Source organism: Ovis canadensis, chromosome 7 (assembly GCF_042477335.2).
Source record: "Ovis canadensis isolate MfBH-ARS-UI-01 breed Bighorn chromosome 7, ARS-UI_OviCan_v2, whole genome shotgun sequence".
Taxonomy (NCBI): Eukaryota; Metazoa; Chordata; class Mammalia; order Artiodactyla; family Bovidae; genus Ovis; species Ovis canadensis.
The window spans coordinates 25889962-25913330 of NC_091251.1; the positions used below are offsets into that span (position 1 = coordinate 25889962).

The 23369-nt window shown below is 43.3% G+C and overlaps 2 protein-coding genes across 10 annotated transcripts in view; one reads left to right on the top strand and one right to left on the bottom strand.

Annotated features, from left to right (window-relative positions):
* ZWILCH (zwilch kinetochore protein) overlaps positions 1-7177 on the top strand; it is a 42299-nt gene extending 35122 nt beyond the window's left edge. For 4 of the 7 annotated variants that reach the window (XM_069597628.1, XM_069597629.1, XM_069597632.1 and 1 more), the window contains 3 exons: positions 1452-1564; positions 5279-5393; positions 6629-7177. In XM_069597628.1, the coding sequence (XP_069453729.1) occupies positions 1452-1564; positions 5279-5367 (202 nt within the window). In that variant the 3' untranslated portion in view covers positions 5368-5393; positions 6629-7177. The remainder of the gene's footprint in view (positions 1-1451; positions 1565-5278; positions 5394-6628) is intronic. The other 3 variants (XM_069597630.1, XM_069597631.1, XM_069597635.1) reach the window with 1 other exon arrangement.
* On the bottom strand, positions 6748-22407 carry LCTL (lactase like). 3 transcript variants are annotated; one of them, XM_069597636.1, is made up of 13 exons: positions 22290-22407; positions 21502-21665; positions 20833-20920; positions 20232-20341; positions 18486-18614; positions 18288-18383; positions 16881-16935; positions 16632-16793; positions 10814-11088; positions 9884-10010; positions 9511-9710; positions 8721-8784; positions 6748-6917 (listed from the first exon to the last, which is right to left on the bottom strand). In XM_069597636.1, exons 1-13 carry the CDS (start codon positions 22405-22407, stop codon positions 6802-6804), a joined length of 1704 nt encoding a protein of 567 aa, XP_069453737.1. In that variant the 3' UTR covers positions 6748-6801. The 3 variants fall into 3 exon arrangements, with proteins under 3 accessions (XP_069453737.1, XP_069453738.1, XP_069453739.1); XM_069597637.1 differs by lacking the exons at positions 8721-8784; positions 9511-9710; positions 20232-20341; ... (1 more) ...; positions 21502-21665; positions 22290-22407 and having other exon boundaries at positions 18486-18575; XM_069597638.1 differs by lacking the exons at positions 8721-8784; positions 9511-9710; positions 18288-18383; ... (2 more) ...; positions 21502-21665; positions 22290-22407 and having other exon boundaries at positions 18486-18575.
* Positions 22408-23369: the final 962 nt, after the last annotated feature.

Genomic DNA, 23369 nt, shown 5'->3' on the forward strand with positions numbered 1-23369 from the left:
TCATCCAATGCCCAAAGCATAAACCTCGGCCATATCTTCCACTCACTGCTGTCACTTTCTCCCTCCTTGAAATGATTCCCAAGTCCTGACCTTGGAAGCTCTTAAATCTGCTCCTTTCTCTGCACCTTTGCATGTGTTGAATGTTTCACATCTGCTCATTTCATCCCTGAACTAAGTACAGTACAATTCTTTTCCCTAGCTGCTCTGTTTGCCTCCATTGACTTCCTTCTCTGTGTCACCACCAAAGTGATCTTCCTGAAACTCAGATCCCACCATGACTTCCTCCTGTTTAAATGGCCCCCTTACCCTCAGGACAGAGTCTCATCTCGGTGAGGACTGCGCCTGTCCTCTGCCTCTCTGGCCCCTGTGCCGCCACACCTGCCATGTGTCGTGTCTCTTCGAGTCGGAGGCCCTGTGTTCTTGCGTTTCCTCAGGCACCACACGTGCTCACCTGACAGTGCCTCCACCCACGTCTGTTCTTCATCCCGGATCTTTTCTGTTTAACTAACTGCTCCTTCTAATTTCGTTACAGGCTCAGCTCAAAGGCCACCATCTCTGAGGATTCTTTTTCAACTCTGCAGTCCCAATCTAAGTCAAATTACCTCTCGTTTATGGCCCCCTCTTGTATCTGATATTTCTCTATTATGACATTTTTCAGAATTATTATTATTTATTTTTATTGAATATAGTTGATAAACTGTATTGTATTAGTTGCTGATATTGAATATAGTTCCCTGTGCTATATAGTAAATCCTTGCTTTTTATTTCTTTTAGATACAGTGGCCTATATTTCTTTTATATATAGTATCTGTTAATTCTGTACTCCCAATTTATCCCTCCCACATGCCTTTCTCCTTTGGTAACCATAAGTGTGTTTCTATGTCTGTGTGTTTATTTCTGTTTGGTAAATAAGTTCATTTGTATTATTTAGATTCCACAGTTAAGTGATATCATATATTTGTCTTTGTCTGACTTACTCCGCTCAGCATGATAATCTCTGGGTCCGTCCGTAATGCTGCAGATGGCGTTTCTTTCTTATGGCTGAGTAGCAGCCCATGTGTGCACCACGTCTTCTTCATCCGTTATCTGCTGATGGACATTTAGGTTGCTTGGCTGTTGTAAATAGTGCTGCTCTGCACATTGGGGTGCACGTATTCTTTCAAATTAGAGTTTTTGTCTTTTCTGGGTATATGCCCAGGAGTGGAATTGCTGGATCATCTGGTAACTATTTTTAGTATTTTTTAAGGAATCTCCGTTCTGTTTTCAATAATGGCTGCACCAAATTGTTATCGTTTATATTCTTGTTTCTCTACCTCTTTTGACTGTGCTTCTTAAGGGTGGAAATTGTGACCTCTCCACCTCTTCTTCCTCAGTGTTTATTACAAAAGGATTTCGACTATACCAAGAAGGAATTGGATTGCTTTTTCTTTGATATTTTTTTCTTTCCTTAGTGAGAAGCCACAGAAATGGAGAGTGGAAATAAATAGTGGTCAAAAGAAGGTGAAAACAGTTTGGCAACTGAGTGATAGCCCACCTGTAGACCATCTGAGTTTTCATAGACCTGGTAAAGTGGTTTGTAGTCTATTCATGTAAATTATTCGAGTAGAAAATAAACTAAATTTACTAGTAGAGGTTATTATTAGAGCCCTTGTGCCTAGTTTTAAATAATTTTCTTGAACTCTAGATATAAACCTCTTTATTCTGAAAAAAAAAAAAATCATGAAAGAGTGCTTTTTCTCATTTTCCTGCCTAGAGGAAATTTTATTAAAAGAGGCCAACCAATAGGGACATAGGTGTGAAAATAGGTTATGAAATGGAAATGCCTTGAGGGAAAAAAAATGAAAATGCTAGCTCATACTTCACACTTGTGTGTACTGTTTAAAACAGTGGTGACATTTCTGCCTTGAAACCGTCTCTGTATCTTAAATAAGGGTTGAGATTTCTAGTATTGTATGTCCAAGGTGGTGTGTGTCCATGAAAGGATGTCTCTTTGTGCCTGGTATAATTAGCTACCCCACGGAGTCTTCCTTCTTCAATAAGCACCTGTAAAACTATTGCCTCTGTGCACATGGATTGTGTGAGGCTGTCATGTCTTACTTGTATAAGTCTTAAATGGCTGATTCAAATATTACAGAGATATCCAAAATAAAATCTGATAGTTTTACGACAGAATTCAAGAAGAATTTGAAAGGCTGGGAACACAAATAGTTGTATTGTAGTGATTGATATGTTGCAAAATTATTTCCAGAAATTGTTTACTCTCCCCTCCTACACACCCAGTATGTTTTGATTCAGATGTAATGGAAACTTCTCTAAAAGTAGAAGAGAAACATTTTGATTCACATGGCTGAACTGTAAAGTCCTAAAGAAACAAATTTCCTAAGAACCATCAGTTAAAATTGTGCTATCTTTTCTAAGTGTGATATAAAAGCTGGAGCCTATAAAAGATTAAAAATGAACCATATAAAAGTAAATTTCTGCCTGGCCCAAAAATGCCAGAGGTTAAACAACAGACAAATGATAAACTAGGAAAACAAATTTGTAGCTCATTTTCAGAAAAGGGGTGACATTTCCCAGTATATAAAGAACTTTCAAATCAGTAAGAAGAAAAATGAGCAAGTAATATGAACTGTGGCAACCCACTCCAGTGTTCTTGCTTGGAAAATCCCGTGGACGGAGGAGCCTGGCAGGCTAACAAGGGTCTCAAGGCTAACAGGCTGTGGGGTCTCAAGAGTCAGACTTGACTTGGTGACTAAAACCACCACTGCTACCAAAAAGGAAATTCAAGTGTAATCTTAAAAGATGCTCAGCCTCACATATAATAAGGGAAATGCAAATTTATATTATGTAGATACTCTCACCTGTCAGATTAGCAAAGATCAGCAGGTTTGGTGTCACCGTGCTGGCCAGGATTTGGGGAAGTCTTACACACTGCTGGCTGGAGTGTCGAGTTGTATGGCTTCTGTGGAGGGTGGTATCCACCAAAATAAAATTTTGACCAGATTACTAATTGTGGTATTGTTTACAGTAACAAAATATAAACCCGGAGCATAGAAGAACCTCTGAAAAGAGACGATTAAACTTAACCCTGAGGTGTGGAATGATGAGGGCAGGGGTGGGTCTCAGCTTTGATTATTAGAATCATCCGCTGCTGCTGCTGCTGCTAAGTCACTTCAGTCGTGTCCGACTCTGTGTGACCCCATAGATACGGCAGCCCACCAGGCTCCCTCATCCCTGGGATTCTCTAGGCAAGAATACTGGAGGGGGAGCCTTTAAAACCCTAATACCCAAGTGAATCAATCATTGGACATCAGATTTTTTAAAGTTCTCCAGGTGATTTCATTGTGCCACAAAGGTTAAAGATCATCAATTTAAACATTTTATCTACATTTGTTTCAGTTTTTTTTTTTTTTTACTTAAAGGTGATTTATTATTTTATTTATAATTTTATTTATGATTTTAAAAGTTTAAAATACATGAATAAATGTGATATATTTTTCAAAAATGCCATTTTAAAATGTATTAGCTGAAGATTAAACCTCTGTTAGGAGATTAATATAAGATTAAACACCTTTTAAACAAGATTAAACACCTTTTCCAATGATGCTGAGTAAGTGAAGTATACAGAACCTATCTTCTAGAGTCTTTGATGCTTCAAAAAAGAATGCAAGGTATTTTGAATGGTAGAGTTAAATCTATTTGCTAATGTATTGGTCCAGTGACTTCTTTTATGAAAATACGGAATTTTTATGAAATCATACATTTGTGTGATTGGAAACAACTCAAACTCCATTTGACTTGAACCTTATTACTTCTTCTACCCATCATGTATTATTGATGTGTTTGTCTAGAAATTATTCAGTGACCTTTGGCCCAAAGGAAGACCCACTGTTGAAGGAGAACCTCATTTGTAAAAGTCATAGATTATTCACACAAAGCTTCAGTTGTAAATATTAAAGCCCAGTAAATCATTTATTTTTGGCCAAAGATTATAGGCATTTACAGAATCAGACTTTCTGTTTCACTGGACTGAGCACTTAGGTCAAATACTAGCTTTTCAAGATACCTAATGGTATGGTGCTCTTGAATAAGACAATTTACATCAAAAGCAGGAAGACTGAAGAGAGAGAAGTGTACTTTTAGCTGCTCTGGGAAGAGAGAATAATGACTTGGAGTTAATGGGGGAGAAAAAGTGTCCAGTAGAGTGCTACCCACCCGGTGGGTGCTCAGCAGATGGTTGCTGGTAATGGTGGGAATATGGAAACCAAAATGTTGACCCACAAGGAAGTGGACATGGTCTCGTCTAAATGTTAATTGTATCATTTATTTTTGAAATACAACTGTTCGGGAGAAAAGAAAAATGGATGTGTTTCTAGCTCTAAGACTAGAAATCCTAAGTAGAAAATGTTTTCTGAAATATATATTATGATTAGAAAACGAAAATTGTTTAACTGTAGCGAAAGAGGCACAAAAATTAAAGCAGTAGGTTCCCATACTTAAAACATATCTCTTTTTTTTTTTTTTTTTTTTGACTACCCCACACATTTTGTGGGATTTCAGTCCCTTTCCAAGGATCATACCTGGGCAGCCTGCAGTGGAAGCAGGGAGTCCTAACCACTGGACCGCCAGGAAAATCCCCAAAATATATAATTTTAAAAAAGTTTTTATTGGAATATAATTGCTTTTCAATGTTTGTGTTTACAAAATTGCTTTACCATTTTGTGTTTACAATGTTGTGTACAATACGATTTTTAAGAATCTAGTTTATCTCTTAGGGTTTTTTTTTTAATAATTTTTAGTTTTTATTTTTGGCTGTGCTGGGTCTTCATTGCCTCTCAGGCTTTTTTCCTCTACTTGCCGTGAGAGGGGGCCTTTCTCTGGTTGTGGTGTGTGGGTTTCTCACTGTCATGGCTTCTCTTGTGGCTCCCGGGCTCTAGAACACAGGCTCAGTACTTGTGTCTCGGAGACTTGGTTACTCCACAGCATGTGACATCTTCCTGGACCATGGATTGAACCCATGTCTCCTGCATTGGCAGGTGGATTCTTTACCACTAAGCCATCAGGGAAGCCCTCTTAGTTTGTTTAGTCATTGTTTTCAGTGCATCAAGAAGGTTAACCATTTAAAGAAACTGTCTTTGCTGATTTTTGCCTAACAGGTTCTGTTCAGGTAGAAGACACATCATTCAGACCACCTCTTGATTATTGTAAAATTCAGCAGTAACTTACTAGAAAAGCTGGCTGGTAATTGATTTTGATCTCTCTCTCTCTCTGGTTATAGATTTTTCTGAATTAACATTAAACGGTAGCTTGGAAGAAAGGCTATCCTTTACTAGCATGGTTACCTGTAGCCAGGTGCATTTCAAGTGAGGTGTGCTGCTGGGGCCCTCTGTAAGGTAGTGTGTTCATTCTTTATTCTCTGAAAATATTTGATAATGTCCTAAGTACCTTATGCTTTTTCTTTTTTTCTTTCTATGACATAAATGCTGACTTAATACATTTGAATTATGAATTATTAGTAACCACATAAAGGCTTACCAGGTGTTAGCTGTGCAAGTCTAATTTCCTTTCTACCTTCTGTAGTTGAAAGAAGCTGTCATAGTCAACTGACAGTTTAATCCTAAAACCAGAGAAATGAAAAAAAACACTTTTTTGAGTGATAATGTCTTTGCATCTGAAATCTGTGTATACAGTAGAGAGTTTGGTTTCAAAACCATTGATGGAACAGAAAAACCCTAAACAGGCATGTTGACTTGACATTGAAAGCAAAGTTTTGTGAAACTTTGGGATGAGTCGTAACTCATCCCAAATGTAGGACTAACCCCCAGATGCAAGTACATTTCTAAAAGGTCTAACTTGAGATAGTATCAACCAAAAGAATGAATGGAATAGCCCTTCTACGATTTTACTGTTTTTGCGTTTCACCAGAGCTAAATAGAATCAGATGTGAATGAGTTTTTCTTAACAATCTTTCTTAAGCTGTGTTATACCCAATAAATGGATATTAATTTTAGCATTTTAGCATAGTTAGGAATAAAATGGACTTTTAAAAAACTATCCAGTTACAGAGAAGATACATGAATTAAGTATATAGCATTTCTTTGAGGTATTTCAGTGAGTAAAGGATGCTCGTTTAGCATAAGAAAGTTTCTCTAGGAAAGTCCACATCCTCGTTTACTGAGTCCACACCTAGTGCTTCTGCATGATGGCCTGAAAGCGTTGTTGCCTAAAGGATTGACTTTGTCACATGTAGCGCAGTCCTAATGTGGTAATTATTTCTGCATGAAAATAATATTTCCAGACAGATTTTATTTTTCATTTTTATTTTTCATGTTTTTGAGTTTTTTTTTGGCCACAAGGCATGTGGGATCTTAGCTTCCCCCCAGAGATCAAACTTGCACCCCCTGCAGTGGAAGGTGGAAGTGTTAACCACTGGACCACCAGGGAAGTCCCCAGGACAGATTTTAAAATGAGATAAATCATAAAACCGTTTGTGCAGTATGATCCCTTTCTGCAAAATAAAAATCAGTGCATGATATACAGCAAAATACTAACATTGACTTTGAGAAGGGTGAGATTACAGATGATTTTTATTTCATTTACACTTAATTTTCTAATTCTTAAATCCTAGCTCTAACTGCCCTCCCCCCCCCCCAAAATGGACAGAGGTAATGGGAAGGAAATTATCACAAAACCTGAAAACAGAGATGTGCCTGAGCCTTTAAAGGAGAAAAAGGAGAAAGAAGCTGAGGAAGATCCTGATGGTTCTCTGAAAGATGCATCTGCAGAACAGGTGACCGCGTCTCAGCTCAGACTCCGCAGGAGAAGCATCAGGAGAACTGCAGCGATTAGTATACAGAGGGTGCAGACTGTCGGTACCACGATCTCCGTCACAATCTGCATGTAACTTAGCAAAGGCTCTGCAGCGGAGGGGAGAGACCAACACGGCAGATTAGAAGGCGAATGCAGCTTCATCCTGAAGAGCTTCAGCTGTCCGGAGAAACTTGGAGCATAGCATCATCACACTTGCTAATTCTCATTTGCTATAAAAAAGAGAACCTAGTATATCAAATGTTACAAAAAACTGTGTAAGGGCTTCGTGAGATACTTTAGAAAATACCGATAAAGCATGCTGACTTGTGGTTCTTCAGTACTATAATAAAGTCTATATGTATGTTAATGCTTGTGCTTACTCAGAATGTTAGCAGCCATATTCCTCAGCTTCTGTAATTCTCATTGGGGTGATTTAGATGATATTGGGTACGTTCAGGGTGGTATGGCCGTGGACTCATTGGAGGGATTTAGGAGAAAAAAAAAATTCCTTGAGAAATATTTGCAGCCTTTCAAAGGTGTGATGTGAGTTTGCGTGAACTCCAGGAGTTGGTGATGGACAGGGAGGCCTGGTGTGCTGCAATTCATGGGGTCACAAAGGGTCGGACACGACTGAGCGACTGAACTGAACTGAAAGGTGTGATTGTATATCCTAAGAGGTATATGAATTTCTATATTGAAAATTTTTATGGTAATTCTAACCATAGCTAGATAATTTTAAGAGGTAAATGATAAACATTATTTCATGTGCATTAATATTGTAGTAGGCATTTATGAAATGCCTGCTTTTAGGTTTTGTGCCAGGTACCCTTGGTTACTGAGATAAATAAGGCACAGACCCTATTCTCATGGAGCTCGTGGGCTCAGTAGTAAATTCTGCGTCATGTTTCTTTATTATTTTAGTGAAATATACATCTTTAATGTTGCTTGATTATTTAGATGAGGGGGGAGGGGACAGTGGTATATTGGCCTGTAAAAATAGCTGAGTTGGTAGGATCTGAGCTAGCATTTTCCACCTCTGATACCACATTAAAGATGAATTTGTTAAATGTGCATAGCAGTAAAAAAAAAATTTGTTAAAACAGGAAGTGTATTTTTTTTGTTGCCCTTATATTTGGTGGTTTAGTTGCTAAGTCATCTCTGACTCTTGTGACCCCATGGATTGTAGCCTGCCAGGCTCCTCTGTCCATGGGATTCTCAGGCCATAGTACTGGAGTGGGTTGCCATTTCCTTCTCCAGGGGATCTTCCCGATCCAGGAACCAAACCCGGGTCTCCTTCATTGCAGGCAGGCAGACTGAGCTACAAAGGAAGCCCCTGATACATAAAGACAGACTACAGAGAAACAGATGACATGCGTTGGCATTTCTTGGTGCATGTTAACTATCCTGCTTATGCTACATCTCTGACCCTTTTAGATCCTATTGCATTAGAAATGCCTTCTGTGAGAGCAAGGACCTTGTTTTGTTTATTGCTATGTCCCTAGGGCTTAAAACACCCTTGAGCCAATAGTGACTTTAATAATTACTTGCTGAGTGAGTGAATATAATGTCTAGAGTGTTTGTGGATTTTTCTTCATTCCATTTGGTAGAATGGTTGAATTTCTGCCTCCTTCCAACAGCCCACTATAACAATAGTAGATTTATAAATTTACACTATCATTCAGAATCAAACTAGAGTAGATAAAATATTTCTTTTTCATGAAAAAGAAATATTTTAGAAAATATTTTAAATGCCGATAGAAATTTGACATTGCTACAAAGTAAAGGGAAAAAGTCCATTTTTCATCATGTGGCTTTGGAAGATTGACTTAAGGTGTGTCCACATTTTGAGTTTTGGTAATACCACTACATATGTTAATTACATGGTTTAATTATCAAAGAATTAAACTCACCTGCAGCAAGCATCTGGTTGTTGATAGAGCAAATTTCCAAGGCTTTGAAGTACCAACTTTCCACCTAATAAAAACCCACTTGGTAAGTAAAGTTGTCTTAGACTATGTTTGCACTGTGAAATCATTTTTGGAAGAGTGTGGGGTAAAAATTTTTCCAAGAATCTGCTTATAGTTTAAATCAGTTAATGTTTATTGAATGCCTGTGCATCATTGTGAGGGAGCTAAAGAGCAGTTTTTATTCTTATAATCTAGCTATCTTTTTCTAATAATGCATTACTGTCTTTTCTACTAATGCAAAAATAGTGAATACCTGATAACCATCAGTCACTGCTTCTATTTTTAGTCCAACTAGGTTCACCCTAAAAGAATGTTGATGAACAAGTGAGATTTTTTCAAAAGAAGACACTCTAAATTACAACTTACATTCCCTGCCATTGGGTGCAACAGCATAGAGAATAGAGAGCTGATAGAAAAATGGGCAGGTTTTAGAAAATGGGAGGTTTTACAGAATATTTTTTACCATTTTAATCTCATTTTGGAAACAGTGCACTTGTATTGCTGTGCCATTTGGTGGGAAAAGAAAGGAAAAATTTTAATAACCCTAGTTTGCTCTTAATGCTCTGTGTGCTAGGATTGCATTGTCCTTACCCCCATTCCAAGCAAATAAGCAAGGAGGGGGGAAAACACTGGGCTCTGTTCCCAGATACCCCTGTGAGGTGCTTGCTAAACTCTGTACTCCAGTTACCTAGTTCTAAAATCCAGAAAGAATAACATTGAGAATTATTCCTACCTCTCTCGTATTGGGAAACCCATTGGCAGTGATAATCCTCTTGTAATATTCAACTGAAGCCTTTGGATAGCGTGGCCTGTTTTTCTTGTTGAAATCAATATAGTAGAATCCATATCTGTCTGAGTATCCTCTCTCCCATTCAAACTTATCCAACAGAGACCAGGAAGTATACCCTTTTACATTAGCACCATCTTTGATAGCTGCAAAGACATTTTATTCCATTTTGAATATGTTTTATTTTCTTTGAAAAACAGTATTGTGAAGATAACCTTAAATATTTTCATTTATGAGATTTAGAAACAGTTTTAATCAATTGTTATCAAATTTTGCCCAAATTGAATAAAAAGATATGTGAAGACAGTTTGTATCTTACCTTTTAGCATTTCGTTTGTGTATCCTTTAAGATATCGAATTCTCCACTCATCACACAATTGGGTACAGTGTAATTTTTGAGACGCTCCATTTTCTGTCACATATATGAGTGGATTGCCGTATTGAGTCTGAAAGGAATCATGGCAACACATACTGAAGCCTGCCATGTTCTAATTGGGCATTCTAATTGTCATTTAGCCACTGCCAGTTAGCATGTTTATTTAGAGATGAATGTAGGCAGAAGGCAAGTTCATATAGGAAAAAATTATATATATATGCATGTATATTTATTTTTGGCTGCACCATGAAGCAAATGGGATCTTAGTTCTCTGACCAGGAATTGAACCTGTGCACCCTGCATCCCTGGACTGGAAGCATGGAGCCTTAGCCACTGAACCACCAGGGAAGTCTCAGAAGAATTCATTTCTTGACAAGCCATCATTTTGGAGAAAATATACTTCAGGTCTTGTTTTTGTCCATATATTCCATTACAGGTGAGAAGAGCAGAAAAATAAGTATGAGATTTTTAAAATTTATTTATAAATGTATAATATCTGTATCACATATAATCATATTGTTATATATGATATATATGCATATTACATGAATTTATATAAGATATAACAACCATGTATATGGTCTCTATATATGATTATTAGTAAACATTCATCTTTTTTTTTGGCCATGCTGTGTACCATGTGGGATCTTAGTTCTCTGACCAAGGATTGAACCTGTGCCCACTGCAATGGAAGTTGAGAATCTTAACCATTGGATCGACAAGAAAGTCCACATTAGTCTTTCTTTAAGGCCTATCTAGTAGCTTCTGAAGTGTAACTGGGTTTTTAAATTAACTTTAAAATGTAGGCACCTGAGCTTATGCTGTAAAAACATGAATTCAGGTAAAAAATGTCCTTCAGCTTAGTGTAGTCACCTGAGCAAAGTTGAGAAGCCTCCGAAATCCCCATGGCACAGAATATAGCCATTTAGATCCCAGGTCAGGCCAGTTCGGGTCAACCAGTTCTACTAAGTCACGATCATTCTGGTAGCTGGGCCCCTGGCCAGAAGGATAGTTTCTTTCCGTGATGTACCGAGTCGTAAAATGGCCTAAGCCCAAGAAGTCAGATGTGCCTTTAATGTAGCTCTTCTCCTGGAGTGAGAACATTGGCAACCTTGACATTTCCAGGCCTTGCTCTGCACTCTTTCTTCCTAATGAGAGAAAAAAGTAAAACTTAACCAAGTTTTATTTTCTCACAGTCATTCTGTTGTCAGGCACCACCTTGATACTGGTGTGTTTACATGAAAGCCAATATCCAGATCCTGGGCTTTGGAATGCAGCAGCATGGAAATTACCATCTTAGCCTTTCAAGCTGGAATTTCTTCATTGGAATGCTAGCCAAAAATTTTTCAGTTCATATTGCTTAAAAGAAATATTTCCACAGATTACTCAGTAATTGGTGTATGGGAAATTGTGCAGCTATCTGGAAAAAAAGTAGAACTAGGTTATTCCTTACATCAAAAATTGGTAATTTTGTCTGCCTCTTGGAAGGGAACTGGAGGCCAGTGGTACTCTGGCAAGTGGGGGAGAGACGGTCATGTTCAGGACTGTGGTGGTGTTAGCTGGTACCACTTCTGTGTTGGGCAGTGTCCTCACTCAAAATTGTAAAAGTGTATGTCCTTTCACTGACGGATTCAAATCTACTTATCCTACACTACTCATGTAAAAGGATGTATGTACAAGGATCTTCATTAGCAAAAGATTGGAAGCAACCTGAAGGTCTGTCAGGAGAGACTGACTAGTAAGTGATGGGATGTGTTACATCAGTGCCACACTGCAGCCATTAGAATGAATGAGGTGGTGTTTCATATACCAGCATAGATGAGTGCCAAGATGGACGCTCGAGTGAAACAAAAATGCAGAGCGTTATGAGTATATACATATGTGCACATACCAAGCAGCAGTGTTTTTTGCTTATCAGCACAATCCATCTCTGAAAGTGTACTTCTGGGGAGGATAGGAACAGTGAGGTAGGGGAGGGAAGGAAGCTTAACCCAAATTTTTTTTAAATTTTCTACACTAACATTGATGTTTGCACCATCCTAAGTGTAGGTTCACCATTATGTTCAAAAAATGTTTTAGAGACAAGTTCCATAGTTTGAGGCTTAAAGGAAAGACATAAATTAAGGTCAGAAATTTGCTGCCTCCAAAACATATAAATTGAGTGCTCAGGTTAAGACTTTATTCATGGAAAGCTTAGTAAATGGCCGTCATCCTCCCTGTTATGACCCTCACCATCATCTATGTTTTTACATCATTCTGTTTTGTTGTTTTTTGGGAACTACAGCTAGATGTTTAAAAGATATACTTTGAAACATGTCCTTGTATAAACTACTCAAAAAAAGTTTAAGTCAATGTATAAAGGAAAGTAACATTTTTATATGAGTTGGTAACTAAAAATGCAGTCATAAAAATGTTTCCAAAGAAGTTACTGGTTTAGATTAAATGAGTGAAAAGATTGTATTATTAAATGCATTTAAATATTAAACATTATTTTCAGTTATATTTAGGAACTTGAGAAAAACCATAGGAATTGTCACTGCCGTGTCTACTACAATAACCACTCACCACATGTGGCTGTTGAAATACGGCTAATGTTGACTGCATCTTCAACTCAGTCACACTGAAGGATGGAACTTTTAATTTTGTTTGATTGGAATTTAAATCGAAAGACCTAGCTACAGGCTCTCATATGGAACAAGACAGGTACAGGACATGCAGAACATTTCCATGATCACCGAAGGTCCTGTTGCACAGTACTGGGCTAGAGTTACCTTTCTTCATGTATTTATTGTGAATGAATGCTTCAGAGATGCCTGGAAGTAATTTGCGAGTGAGATTTCAGGCAGAGTGCTTTCACTACTAAAGAAAATATTAACTGTTTTGTCAACTATAGTCAATGATGCTGGAGGAAGAAAAAGAGAAAACCACTTAGAAGATCCTTCTTTCCACATTGTATGAAGGAAAAATTGAGCCCTGTTCCTACTTGAATGATCAGAGTTGGAGTTGGTGGGGTCTAGGTTTATTGACCTTAAGCCCAAGAACTTCTCTAGGATAAATAACCAGTTTGGTTCTTTAGCACAGTCCTGTAGCGCCTGCAGTGGCTTCTGAGGGTCCCGAGAGAGCAAACACAGTGTGTGAATGATGGGGTGTGTCTGTAGGAATGCTCCACGTGGGCACTGCCCCTTATGCGGGCTTTTTCCTTACACATCTTCAGAAGTGATTTTCTCAAGATTTTGAGTGTATATGCACAGATGTGTCACAGAACTGGCTGTTTTCAAAAGATTTTTAGAGATTATTTTCCCTAATCCCTTCACTTTTTTTAACTGTAAAGTTTTTTTTTTTTTAATGTGTAACATAGGCACAATTATTTTAAGTCAATACATTTTAAAGGAATTCCACATGTTCTGATTCTTTCCACTGGCAATCACCTTAGTTCCTCCAGTCATAATTTCCAAGATAATACAGCCCTTTCAGAAAGACTTGCTCAATCCACAGCTGTCATGTCGGTCAGCCCACAAATCTTTTAGTGGGGCCTCTTTGATCTCCATTGGAATAGATACACACTTCACAATTCCCCACCTATAATCTTTGAGATCCAGTTTCCTCAAACAATTTATTTTAGGACCCTTGAAGTTAAAGATAGCAAGTACATTGCTATATATTCCTTAATCTTTTCTAATATTGAAAAGTCTTGTTATATCCAATGTTTACTCATCAGCCTAGCAAAAAATGTTACCACTCTCACTCACCACTTCAATCGAATAACAACAATGGAAGCAAAACTTGCATTCTCAATGTGGCCACAGTAACAATTTATGGACACTAATCCCTTCATTTTTAGATAATAAAGACAGACAGGAAGAGGTGAAGCAACTTGCCCAGAATCACTCACTGGTTAGTGACCAAGTTGGAATTAGAACTTGCTGCCAACTCTTCTAGAGAAGTCTGATAAATGGTCTGATAAATTTCCCCTTTAGAAGGGGAAATTTTTGATACGTTGATGCAAACATTCTTAGTCAAACATTAAAATAATGTTGATGCGTGAGATTTAAATCTATTTCACTGTCATCGTTGCCTTTTTTTAGGGAGGCTGAAACCAAATCACAGTTACATGTTTTAGATTGGCTGGACGCTGCTGGTTGCCTACCCAGTAGTCCTGTGCTGGTCTGCTTCCGTGTTCTCCTCACCCTCTTTCCAAGGGCTACATCCTTTCTGTAAGTCTTAGTCCCCCATCCCCCCACCCACAGCCTCTGAGGCTCTAGTCCTGGTGGTTGAGGGTGCCTTGGGGCTAATGACAATTCTGTCCCCTGAGGCACAAAGGGGGTAAAGAACTGTACAAAACAGATCTTCACAACCCAGATAATCACGGTGTGATCACTCACCTAGACCCAGACATCCTGGAATGTGAAGTCAAGTGGGCCTTAGGAAGCATCACTATGAACAACGCTAGTGGAGGTGATGGAATTCTGGTTGAGCTATTTCAAATCCCAAAAGATGATGCTGTGAAAGTGCTGCACTCAATATGCCAGTAAATTTGGAAAACTCAGCAGTGGCCACAGGACTGGAAAAGGTCAGTTTTCATTCCGATCCCAAAGAAAGGCAGTGCCTGCTCAAACTACCGCACAATTGCACTCATCTCACACGCTAGTAGAGTAATGCTCAGAATTCTCCAAGCCAGGCTTCAGCAATACATGAACCGTGAACTTCCTGATGTTCAAGCTGGTTTTAGAAAAGGCAGAGGAACCAGAGATCAAATTGCGAACACTGGCTGGGTCATCAAAAAAGCAAGAGAGTTGCAGAAAAAAACATAACTGCTTTATTGACTATGCCAAAGCCTTTGACTGTGTGGATCACAATAAACTGTGGAAAATTCTGAAAGAGATGGGAATACCAGACCACCTGACCTGCCTCTTGAGAAACCTTTATGCAGGTCAGGAAGCAGCAGTTAGAACTGGACAAACTGTTTCCAAATTGGGAAAGGAGTACGTCAAGGCTGTATATTGTCATCCTGCTTATTTAACATGTAAGCAGAGTGCATCATGAGAAACGCTGGGCTTGATGAAGCAACAAGATGGAATCAAGATTGCTGGGAGAAATATCAATAACCTCAGATATGCGGATGACACCACCCTTATGGCAGAAAGTGAAGAGGAACTAAAGAGCCTCTTGATGAAAGTGAAAGAGGAGAGTGAAAAAGTTGGCTTAAAGCTCAACATTCAGAAAATGAAGATCATGGCATCTGGTCTCATCACTTCATGGGAAATAGATGGGGAAACAGTGGAAACAGTGGCAGACTATTTTTTTGGGCTCCAAAATCACTGCAGATGGTGACTGCGGCCATGAAATTAAAAGATGCTTACTCCTTGGAAGAAAAGTTATGACCAACCTAGATAGCATATTAAAAGGTAGAGACGTTGCTTTGCCAACAAAGGTCCATCTAGTCAAGGCTATGGTTTTTCCAATAGTCGTGTATGTATATGAGAGTTGAACAATTAAGAAAGCTGAGTGCCGAAGAATTGATGCTTTTGAACTGTGGTGTTGGAGAAGACTCTTGAGAGTCCCTTGGATTGCAAGGAGATCCAACCAGTCCATTCTAAAGGAAATCAGTCCTGAATATTCATTGGAAGGACTGATGTTGAAGCTGAAACTCCAATACTTTGTCATCAGTTCTGATGCAAAGAACTGACTCATTTGAAAAGATCCTGATGCTGGGAAAGATTGAAAGCAGGAGGAAAAGGGGACGACAGAGGATGGCATCACTGACTCGACGGACATGAGTCTGAATGGACTCCAGGAGTGGTGATGGACAGGAAGGCTTGGCGTGCTGCCGTCAATGGGGTTGCAAAGAGTCAGACACGATTGAGTGACTGAACTGAACTGAACTGAGGCTCAAAGGAAAGTCAGCTGGAAGTAGAAGCTGTTTCTTAGGAAGATTTTCCTTGTTCTTAAAAACAGATGATAGTGCTATTCCCTTTTTTTCTGCTTCAGAGTGTTGCTATACAAAGATGTGATGCCTGGAGCTCCTGTAGCCATCTTGTGGCCTTGGAAAGTAGATAATGAGTTAGCTAAAAGTACCAGAGTGGAAAGATGAATCTGGGTTCCCAAAGACATCCCTGAGGGCTGAGTTAACTACTTGTGGATCACCCTTTTCTGGATTTCAGGTAAGATGATAAATCCTCTACTTTTCAATCCATTTTATTTGCAGTTTTCTATGAAGTGGCAGTTAAAAACATTGGAATTATAGAATTGTCTTTATTCTCTCCTCTGACGCTGTGGACACCAGAACTTGGAAAGTACTCCTCAAGGGACAAAAAGAACCAGCAATAGGACTGAGCCCACCCAAGGCCGTGTCTTTGACTCCTCACCCCTACTTCAGTGCATCTGGGTGGAGTGGAGTGGGGAGGAGGAGACAGGACAACGGAGCGCAGAAGAGAGCCGCTTCGAGAATTGCTAGCTGCTTTTCCCCTGGATTCTGATATTCTCATTTTCCAGGTCAGAAACTTGTTTGGATGTCCCTCACCCTTCCAGTTCAAATAACCAGTTCTCAATCTTTTGGTGGCTGGGTTATCCCTTGAGTGCTTCACCCAAACCAGCCCCATGTGTTCTTCTCTCCCCCTGACTTTCCATCCTTTCACTCGAGCTCCATACTGTTGCTGTGCTATCTGGAGTCTGAAAAGGTGACATGGCTCACCGATATGGTCCTTCATGACTTGGGGGTAGTCTCCGGCGTAAATGGGGTTGGCAAACCAGCCCAGGCAGAACTGTAGGTATCTCTCGGCAGCCTCTATGTCCTTAGGGTTACTGAGGTCCACAGGTTCCCCCCAGTCGCAGTTTAATGAAATCCCCACCAGACCTTAAAAGAAAGAGAAGGGGGTGGCAGGCAGAATGACGCTGCTCCCCGGGTCACTCTGTTCTCGGTGCTCTTGGTGGCAGGACTCACCTTGCTGCTGGCTGCGCCACGTGTCGTTGTAGGCGTGCCAGACCTGGGCGTGGGCCTGAAAGAGAAAGGAGTCCATTGGAGGTGCCCACCTTATCCATTTCTCTCCTCCCTTTCAACCCAAGGTGGGCCTTCTCTCCTTTCTAACTCTGCAGATCACTTTAAGTTTTATCCTTTTCGTGAGCCCAGCAGTGATTAGCCCGACCCATAGTCTCCCTTCCTCTGCCTTGCATTTCCTCTGTACTACGGAGGAAACTTGGTCTAAATCTGGCATGAACACATAAGCTACCACTTCGTGCTATTCATTGTTCCTAAGATTTTTGCTAACGTGTCTGTTTTGTTCCTGCGCTGTCACTAGGCATTGCTTTCAGCATACGTGCTCAGGAAATTAGCAAAACACCAAGCATCTGAAACAGTCTTGAGAAATAGAATGCAAAATGTGCCAAGCTGCCTTCTCTCCACATTCTCCCCCAGGGACCCGCTGATGTCTTCAGAGCTCTGCCCTTTAAATATTCACAGTTAAAGAAATCCTAAGCTAAACAGGGAAAGAATGAGACAGTTCTCTTGCTGACATGAATTTGAGGGTCCGGTATGTCCCCAGTGGTCCCTTACCTGCCCACTTGATCAGAGTGTCCACCTTCTGTTGAGAGACCATCGGGGGCCACCCCCTCATGCCTTGCATCCGACACCTGGCCCCTCATATATGGCCTGGAATGGGGCCCATTGCCTTCCCCGCTTCTCAGGCCTTTCTGGTGGTTTCACCATCAGCATCTCCCCCGTGTCCTGCTCAGCTTCCGCCCTAACTGAGCCTGGCTGCCCCTGCAGCCCACTGCAGTCGCTGCAGCCCTTGCCAGCAGATGCCATTGCTCTCCCTCACACCCCACATACCTTAGGGGAGTGTCTGCCTTGCTCTTCGTTGTTGCTTCCAAATGATTTCTCCGTCCTCCTCCAAAAACTCCAAATCCTTTGAAATCCGCGCTATCAGACAAGCACTCCTAACCCCTTCCTACTGCCGTCCTTCTCCAGCCTCCTCTTACTTCTGCTCATGCACGGAAGATTTTCTCCCCTAGCTCACTGTCAGCCCCCTTTCCTCCTGCCACCATGCCCCACAAGGCAGTCTAGACCTATAGGTGACAAGTTTTCACGCTCATGTGCTCCAGCCCCTTGGCCAGATTGCCAGCTCTAGGGAGCCGTCCTGGCATCTGGGCCACAGTGTCCAGCAGAGCACTGGATGGGACCCTCCCTCATGGATGCTCATAGATGGAAGGGAAGGGAATGGTGCACAGGTGCGAAGGCGCGAGGCGGCAGAGGGCTGGGCTCAGACTCGGGCCCCTGGGGCAGGCTTGCTGTCACTGGCGCTCGCCCCTCCACTTTGACCCTGGCCTTCACTCCCAGAAGGACCCACCTCACCTTAATGACATGATGTGCCGCCTTGTACAGGCCCGTGCCCTGGAGCTTCAGGCCAGGTGCGTGGTGGCCTGTCTCGTAGCCCTCTTCTGCCATTGTCTGCAGGGATGGCAAGTGAGAACCACAGGACATGTTAGAAGTGACAGGGTGCGCTCTTGGCTGGAAAGTGGGTTTTCCCACCTGGAGCAGGGGTCTGCTTACCCGAGGATCACTGAAAGTAACCCAGTGTTTCACACGGTCCCCAAAAGCCTCAAAGCACAGGTTGGCATAATCACTGAAGTAGTTGGCCATGCTCACGTTCTGCCACCCGCCGTACTTGGCCTGGAGGAGCTGCAAACAGAGGGGTGGAGAGAGAAGCAATTCCCCAGGGGTCTGTCTCCAGAAAAGACTTTTGGGGTTAATGGGCCAAGTTTGTGGAAGAAACTTGGCTGATTGGAGCTACAGAGGATGTTTAGAGGAAAGGGGAGCAAAGATGCAGGGTCTCAGGCATTAAAACTTGAGGATTTAAGGGGGTGGAATGGGTCAGGCGGGAGGGATGTCCAAGAGGGAGGGAACATATGTGTATATATATAGCTGATTCACTTCATTTACAGCAGAAACGTACCCAATATCACAACTTTGTAAAGCACCTACACCCCAATAAAGGGAGAGAGAAAAGACGGGAAGATAGTTGGAGTGTTTAACTGTAGAGAAATATGGAGACATATTATACCTTATACAAACAAGAGAAAGGAAGCAGAGAAAGTTTGAGATTCTCACGCCTAAAAAGAACTGTATAGAATGAGTATTTAAGAAAGACTGCCAGAGGAAAGAGATCTGATCATGAGAAAAGAATCTTGATTGTAAGAAGAAATAAGACACAATGCTGGGAGGGGAGTGGGAACTCTGGTTAGAATTTTGAGGGCCATGCAGGTCTCAGAAGCCTCCCAGAAGCCTCTGTCACGAGAGCGGTTCTGCTTCCTTCCGGGGAGGGCTCTCTCCCACCCAAGGGCATCTGCTCGTCATGCAAGATTTCCCCAAGATTCATCGCTCAGTCAAGATTGCCTGCCAAACTCGTCTTGGAGGGTTGGAGGGAATGCTAAAGGGGCAGTGACTGTGGTTAACCAGGGAAGAAGTTGGAAGGTGGTTTCCAGTTCACCTCCCCAAAGCCTGCCCTACAATCCCAGCCCCAGCCCAGAGGCCTTCCTCCCACCTCACGCCCAACCCTCCCAAGCATCCATGGAACTCCATCTTCTCCCTCTCACCTCCCTGAAGCCAGTGTCTTGCCCTCTGACCTCCCACCACCGTGTGCCGCAGGGAGGTACAGAAACGGCTCCTGTGCCAGCAGGGCTCTGAGGAGCCTTGTTGAACAAACGAGAAACCTTCTTGAATAGTGATGTCCAACAGTGAGGTTCTTACAGAGATCACTTGGGAGGGTGGGGTGCTCATCTTTTGTAGAATTTTTTATTAGTTTATATATATATTTTTGGCATGTGGGATCTTAATTCCCCGACCAGGGACCATACCTGTGCCTCCAGCATTGGAAGCACCGAGTCTTAACCACTGGACCTCCAGTAAAGCCCCAAGGGTGCTCATATACGAGCACAAACAGTGCTAATTCTAACAAACTAGGGAAAGACAGGCTAAACAAACATGTTAATTCCATGAACTCTTACTCAAAAGAGACTTCTTTCTTTGTGAGTTTGAGTTGTTGCTTCTAGGTTAAATGTTTCGGGAAACATCAGAATCTGCCCTTACCACTTATTGCAAACATCAGGTGAATCAGTGTGACCTCCCTGCCGTGGGTAAGTAGAGAGATTTCTTCTTCACTCCCTGCCATCTTCCTGTCCTGAGCCAGAGCCCAGACTCCAGGCTTTGCCCCCACCTTTGCCATCCCAAGTGCCCAGGGCAGGCGCCCTCCTGCTGAGCTGAGCTTCCCCTTGGGCCTCTGAACCCGCACAGCCTCACCTGTGGGAGATCCCAGTGGTGCAAGGTCACGATGGGGGTTATGTTGCTCTTCAGAAGGGCATCGATGAAGTCACTGTAGAACTGGATTCCCTTTCTGTTCACCCCGTCAGCTGAGGGGGAAATAAAAGGGGATGTTGATGAGAAAGGATGCTGGCTTTCTGCAGAGCACTGTGCCGGGACCCTGGAGCTTTCTGCAGGCCTGAAGGCACACTCAGTCCACCAGCACTTGGGTCTCAGATGGTGGAAGAGCTACTCCTGGGAGTCAAGCCAGGGGTCCCCAACCTTGAGGATCTAATGCCTAGTGATCTGAGATGGAGCTGATGTAATAAAAATAGAAAGCACACAGTAAATGTAACGTGCTTGCATCGTCCCAAAACCATCCCCCAAAACCATCTGTGGAAAATTTTTCTTCCACAAAACCAGTCCCTGGTGACAAAAAGGTTGGGGACTTCTGAGCCCAGCTACCTTTGGAACCCGTGATGCTGCTGGGGAAACTGTGCTTGTGGGCTGTTCTCCCCACCCAGAACGTGTGGTGTCCCCACCAAGCCAACATGACCGAAAGAGGGTGCTCTGGGGCAGGGATAGGGTGGCCTTAGCTCACCTCGGATGCCCGTGGGCAGGAGCCGGGGCCAGGAGAGGGAGAAGCGGTAGTGGCTGACATGCAGCTCCCTCAGCAGAGCGACATCCTCCTGTGCAGACGAGGGTGGGTGTAGGCTGGGTCAGCCAGGCCCTGCCAGGGCACCTCCTGGCCACGCTCCGCATCTACATAGCAGGGGTGATGCCACCTCTGCCTGCCTCCTCCCGGGGCTATGCCAGGAGTAGAGTAAAAGGCAGGATATGGGGGTGCTCTGAGAAATCCACCAGGGTTCTGGACCCCCAGTCCAGAGAGGAAGGTGGGTGCTGGGCAGAGAGAGGAAGAGCTGGTCCCACTGTCTCCATGGGGCTGACTCCTGTATAGGGGCCATGATGGCCTGTAGGCCCTAGGGCCAAGGCCTCAGCCCTTCAGCTGCCCATCCCTTGGACTAAGGCCCTGGCTCAGGTGGAGCCTGCTTTATTTTCCTTCTACGTCCCACATACCTTCCCCATATCCTGGCACCCCCTCCCCAAGCCCCAGTCACCACCAGCCCCTCCCTGCCCAGCTGCATCAGGGTTGAGGGTGTTCAGTGGAGCACCTGGTTGACATCGTCACATGGGCTCCCCCAGTATGTCACCTCCCAGCTCTTGCTAGGTGATACTCAGTCACACACGCACACGCACACCCATCACTCACTTGGACCTTGTAGTAGCTGTTGCAGGCCACGTCTGCTGTCTCGTCCCCGAGCACATTCCCCTTCCCGCTGTGCGTGAAGGTGTCCCAGATGCTGGGCCCTTTCCCATGCTGGTCCCAGGCGCCCTCAGTCTGGAAGGCGGAACTGCCCACACCCCAGGAGAAGCCTGCAGGGGGAGACCCCAAGCTGGGCCCTGAGCCCTCTCCCACTCCCCGTCTGGGACTGGGATCCTGGGCTGTGCTTCCAGGACCACAGGACAAGCCCCTCCCTGGCAGCCTGCCCTATCTCCCTAGGGGTAGGCGTGGGAGCTTGTGTGGCAGGGGGAGGGGAGAGACATAATGCATTAAAAGCATTATCTGCACTATTTTAGCTCTGATTGGCATTTACTATCTATATAGTAGCTTTAAAAACATATGTTAGGCCCTGTAAACACTATATAAAAAACAGGTAACGAATGAGGAACTTCAGTATATCACAAGGAGCTCTACTCGGTGCTCTGTGGTGACCTGAACGGGAAGGAAATCCAAAAAAGAAGGGGTATATGTATATGTATAACGAATTCATTTTGCCATACAGCAGAAACTAACATCAGACTGAAAAGCAACTACGCGCCAATAAAAATTTTAAAAATCTGTTAGGAACTTTTATTTCAGAACAGCTACGTGGAGGTATTTTCACCATGCTACCCGTAAGGAAGCTGAAACACCGAAACTCCTTGACAGGTCAGCCAGTGTGGGCAAGCCGACAGACAGACGGACAGACGGACAGAGCACCTGGAGAGTGGACATACCAAGTGGGAAGTTTCCATAGTAGAAGGAGGCCTCTTCTGGGGATTCCTTCCTGGTGGCCCCCAGCCTGGACACCAGCAGTAGCACCCAGCAAAGAGTAACAACCCGCACTGGCTTCATGGCACCCGGCCCTCGCCCATACCTGAGAAAGCACATCTGCCAGGTGTCAGCCCGAGCAGCCAGGATTCGGGGCAGGGGGTGCAGATCCTGGCTTGAGGGCAAAGACAAGAGAGGAGGAGCTGGGACTAGGTGGGGCACTTTATCTAATGAAGCGTTGGCTCTTTCGGGGGAGGTTCTCCGTGGTTTTGCTGGGACACACCAGCGTAGGCTGAGCCTGGGCTCCAGATACAATCCTCCAGTTAGATACTCAGGAGAATAAAGACCATGCTTGGGAAGCTCTGGGTCTGATGGGCAAGGCTTCAAACCACCCCGTGTCCCTGCCTGATGGGGGAGACCCAACCTATACCCTGTGATGGCTTCAACCCAGTGGGAAAACCACTCTGGCTTAGGGATGCTGTAGTCTGATGCGGGAGGCAGAACATCCCACAGAACCCCTGCAGCACCCCATGTACACAATGCGGCCTATACAGAGAGACAGACCCCTCCCCGAGCCAGGGGCCATGAGAAGTGCTGCCATCCCAGGATCTTCAGTCCTAAGAAGGCAATTCCCTTCCCCTGGACTCCCCTCTCTGACGCAGCCTAGTCAGCTTACCTGGATTGTGCTTGCTCCCAGACACCCCCAGAGTAGCAGCTGGTGTCCAGGGCACTCTCCAACTGACCCCCTTAGTGCCTGTGTGCCCCACTTCCTGATGGCAGGGCCCTCAGTGCAGCGAAGGCTCTGGGTTGGGGGTGTGACCAGTGGCCTAACCCCCCTACAAAGAGCTTCAATAGCCCCAATTCAGTGGGGAGGGCAGGAATGCTGAGCTGGCCAGCAGGGCCTGAGTCAGCACCCGGCAGCTTGGCCCTGGGCCCAGGGCAACCAGTCAGCCCCCTCCCAGGGTAAAGGGGAGGCCACCCAGTCCCCTGGTCCCTTCTGGACCTGATGCACCATGTCCAGCCCACCTGTGAAACTCCAGGTGGCT

Bases quoted from the DNA above. Each gene is read 5' to 3' on its own strand.
- LCTL (XM_069597636.1), bottom strand. From the start codon at position 22,407: ATGAAGCCAGTGCGGGTTGTTACTCTTTGCTGGGTGCTACTGCTGGTG. The intron at 21,666-22,289 runs GTATGTCCACTC...CTCCCCCTGCAG, and splicing joins CTATGGAAACTTCCCACTTG to GCTTCTCCTGGGGTGTGGGC. The intron at 10,011-10,813 runs GTGACTACACTA...GATTCCTTTCAG, and splicing joins GGCTTCTCAACTTTGCTCAG to ACTCAATACGGCAATCCACT.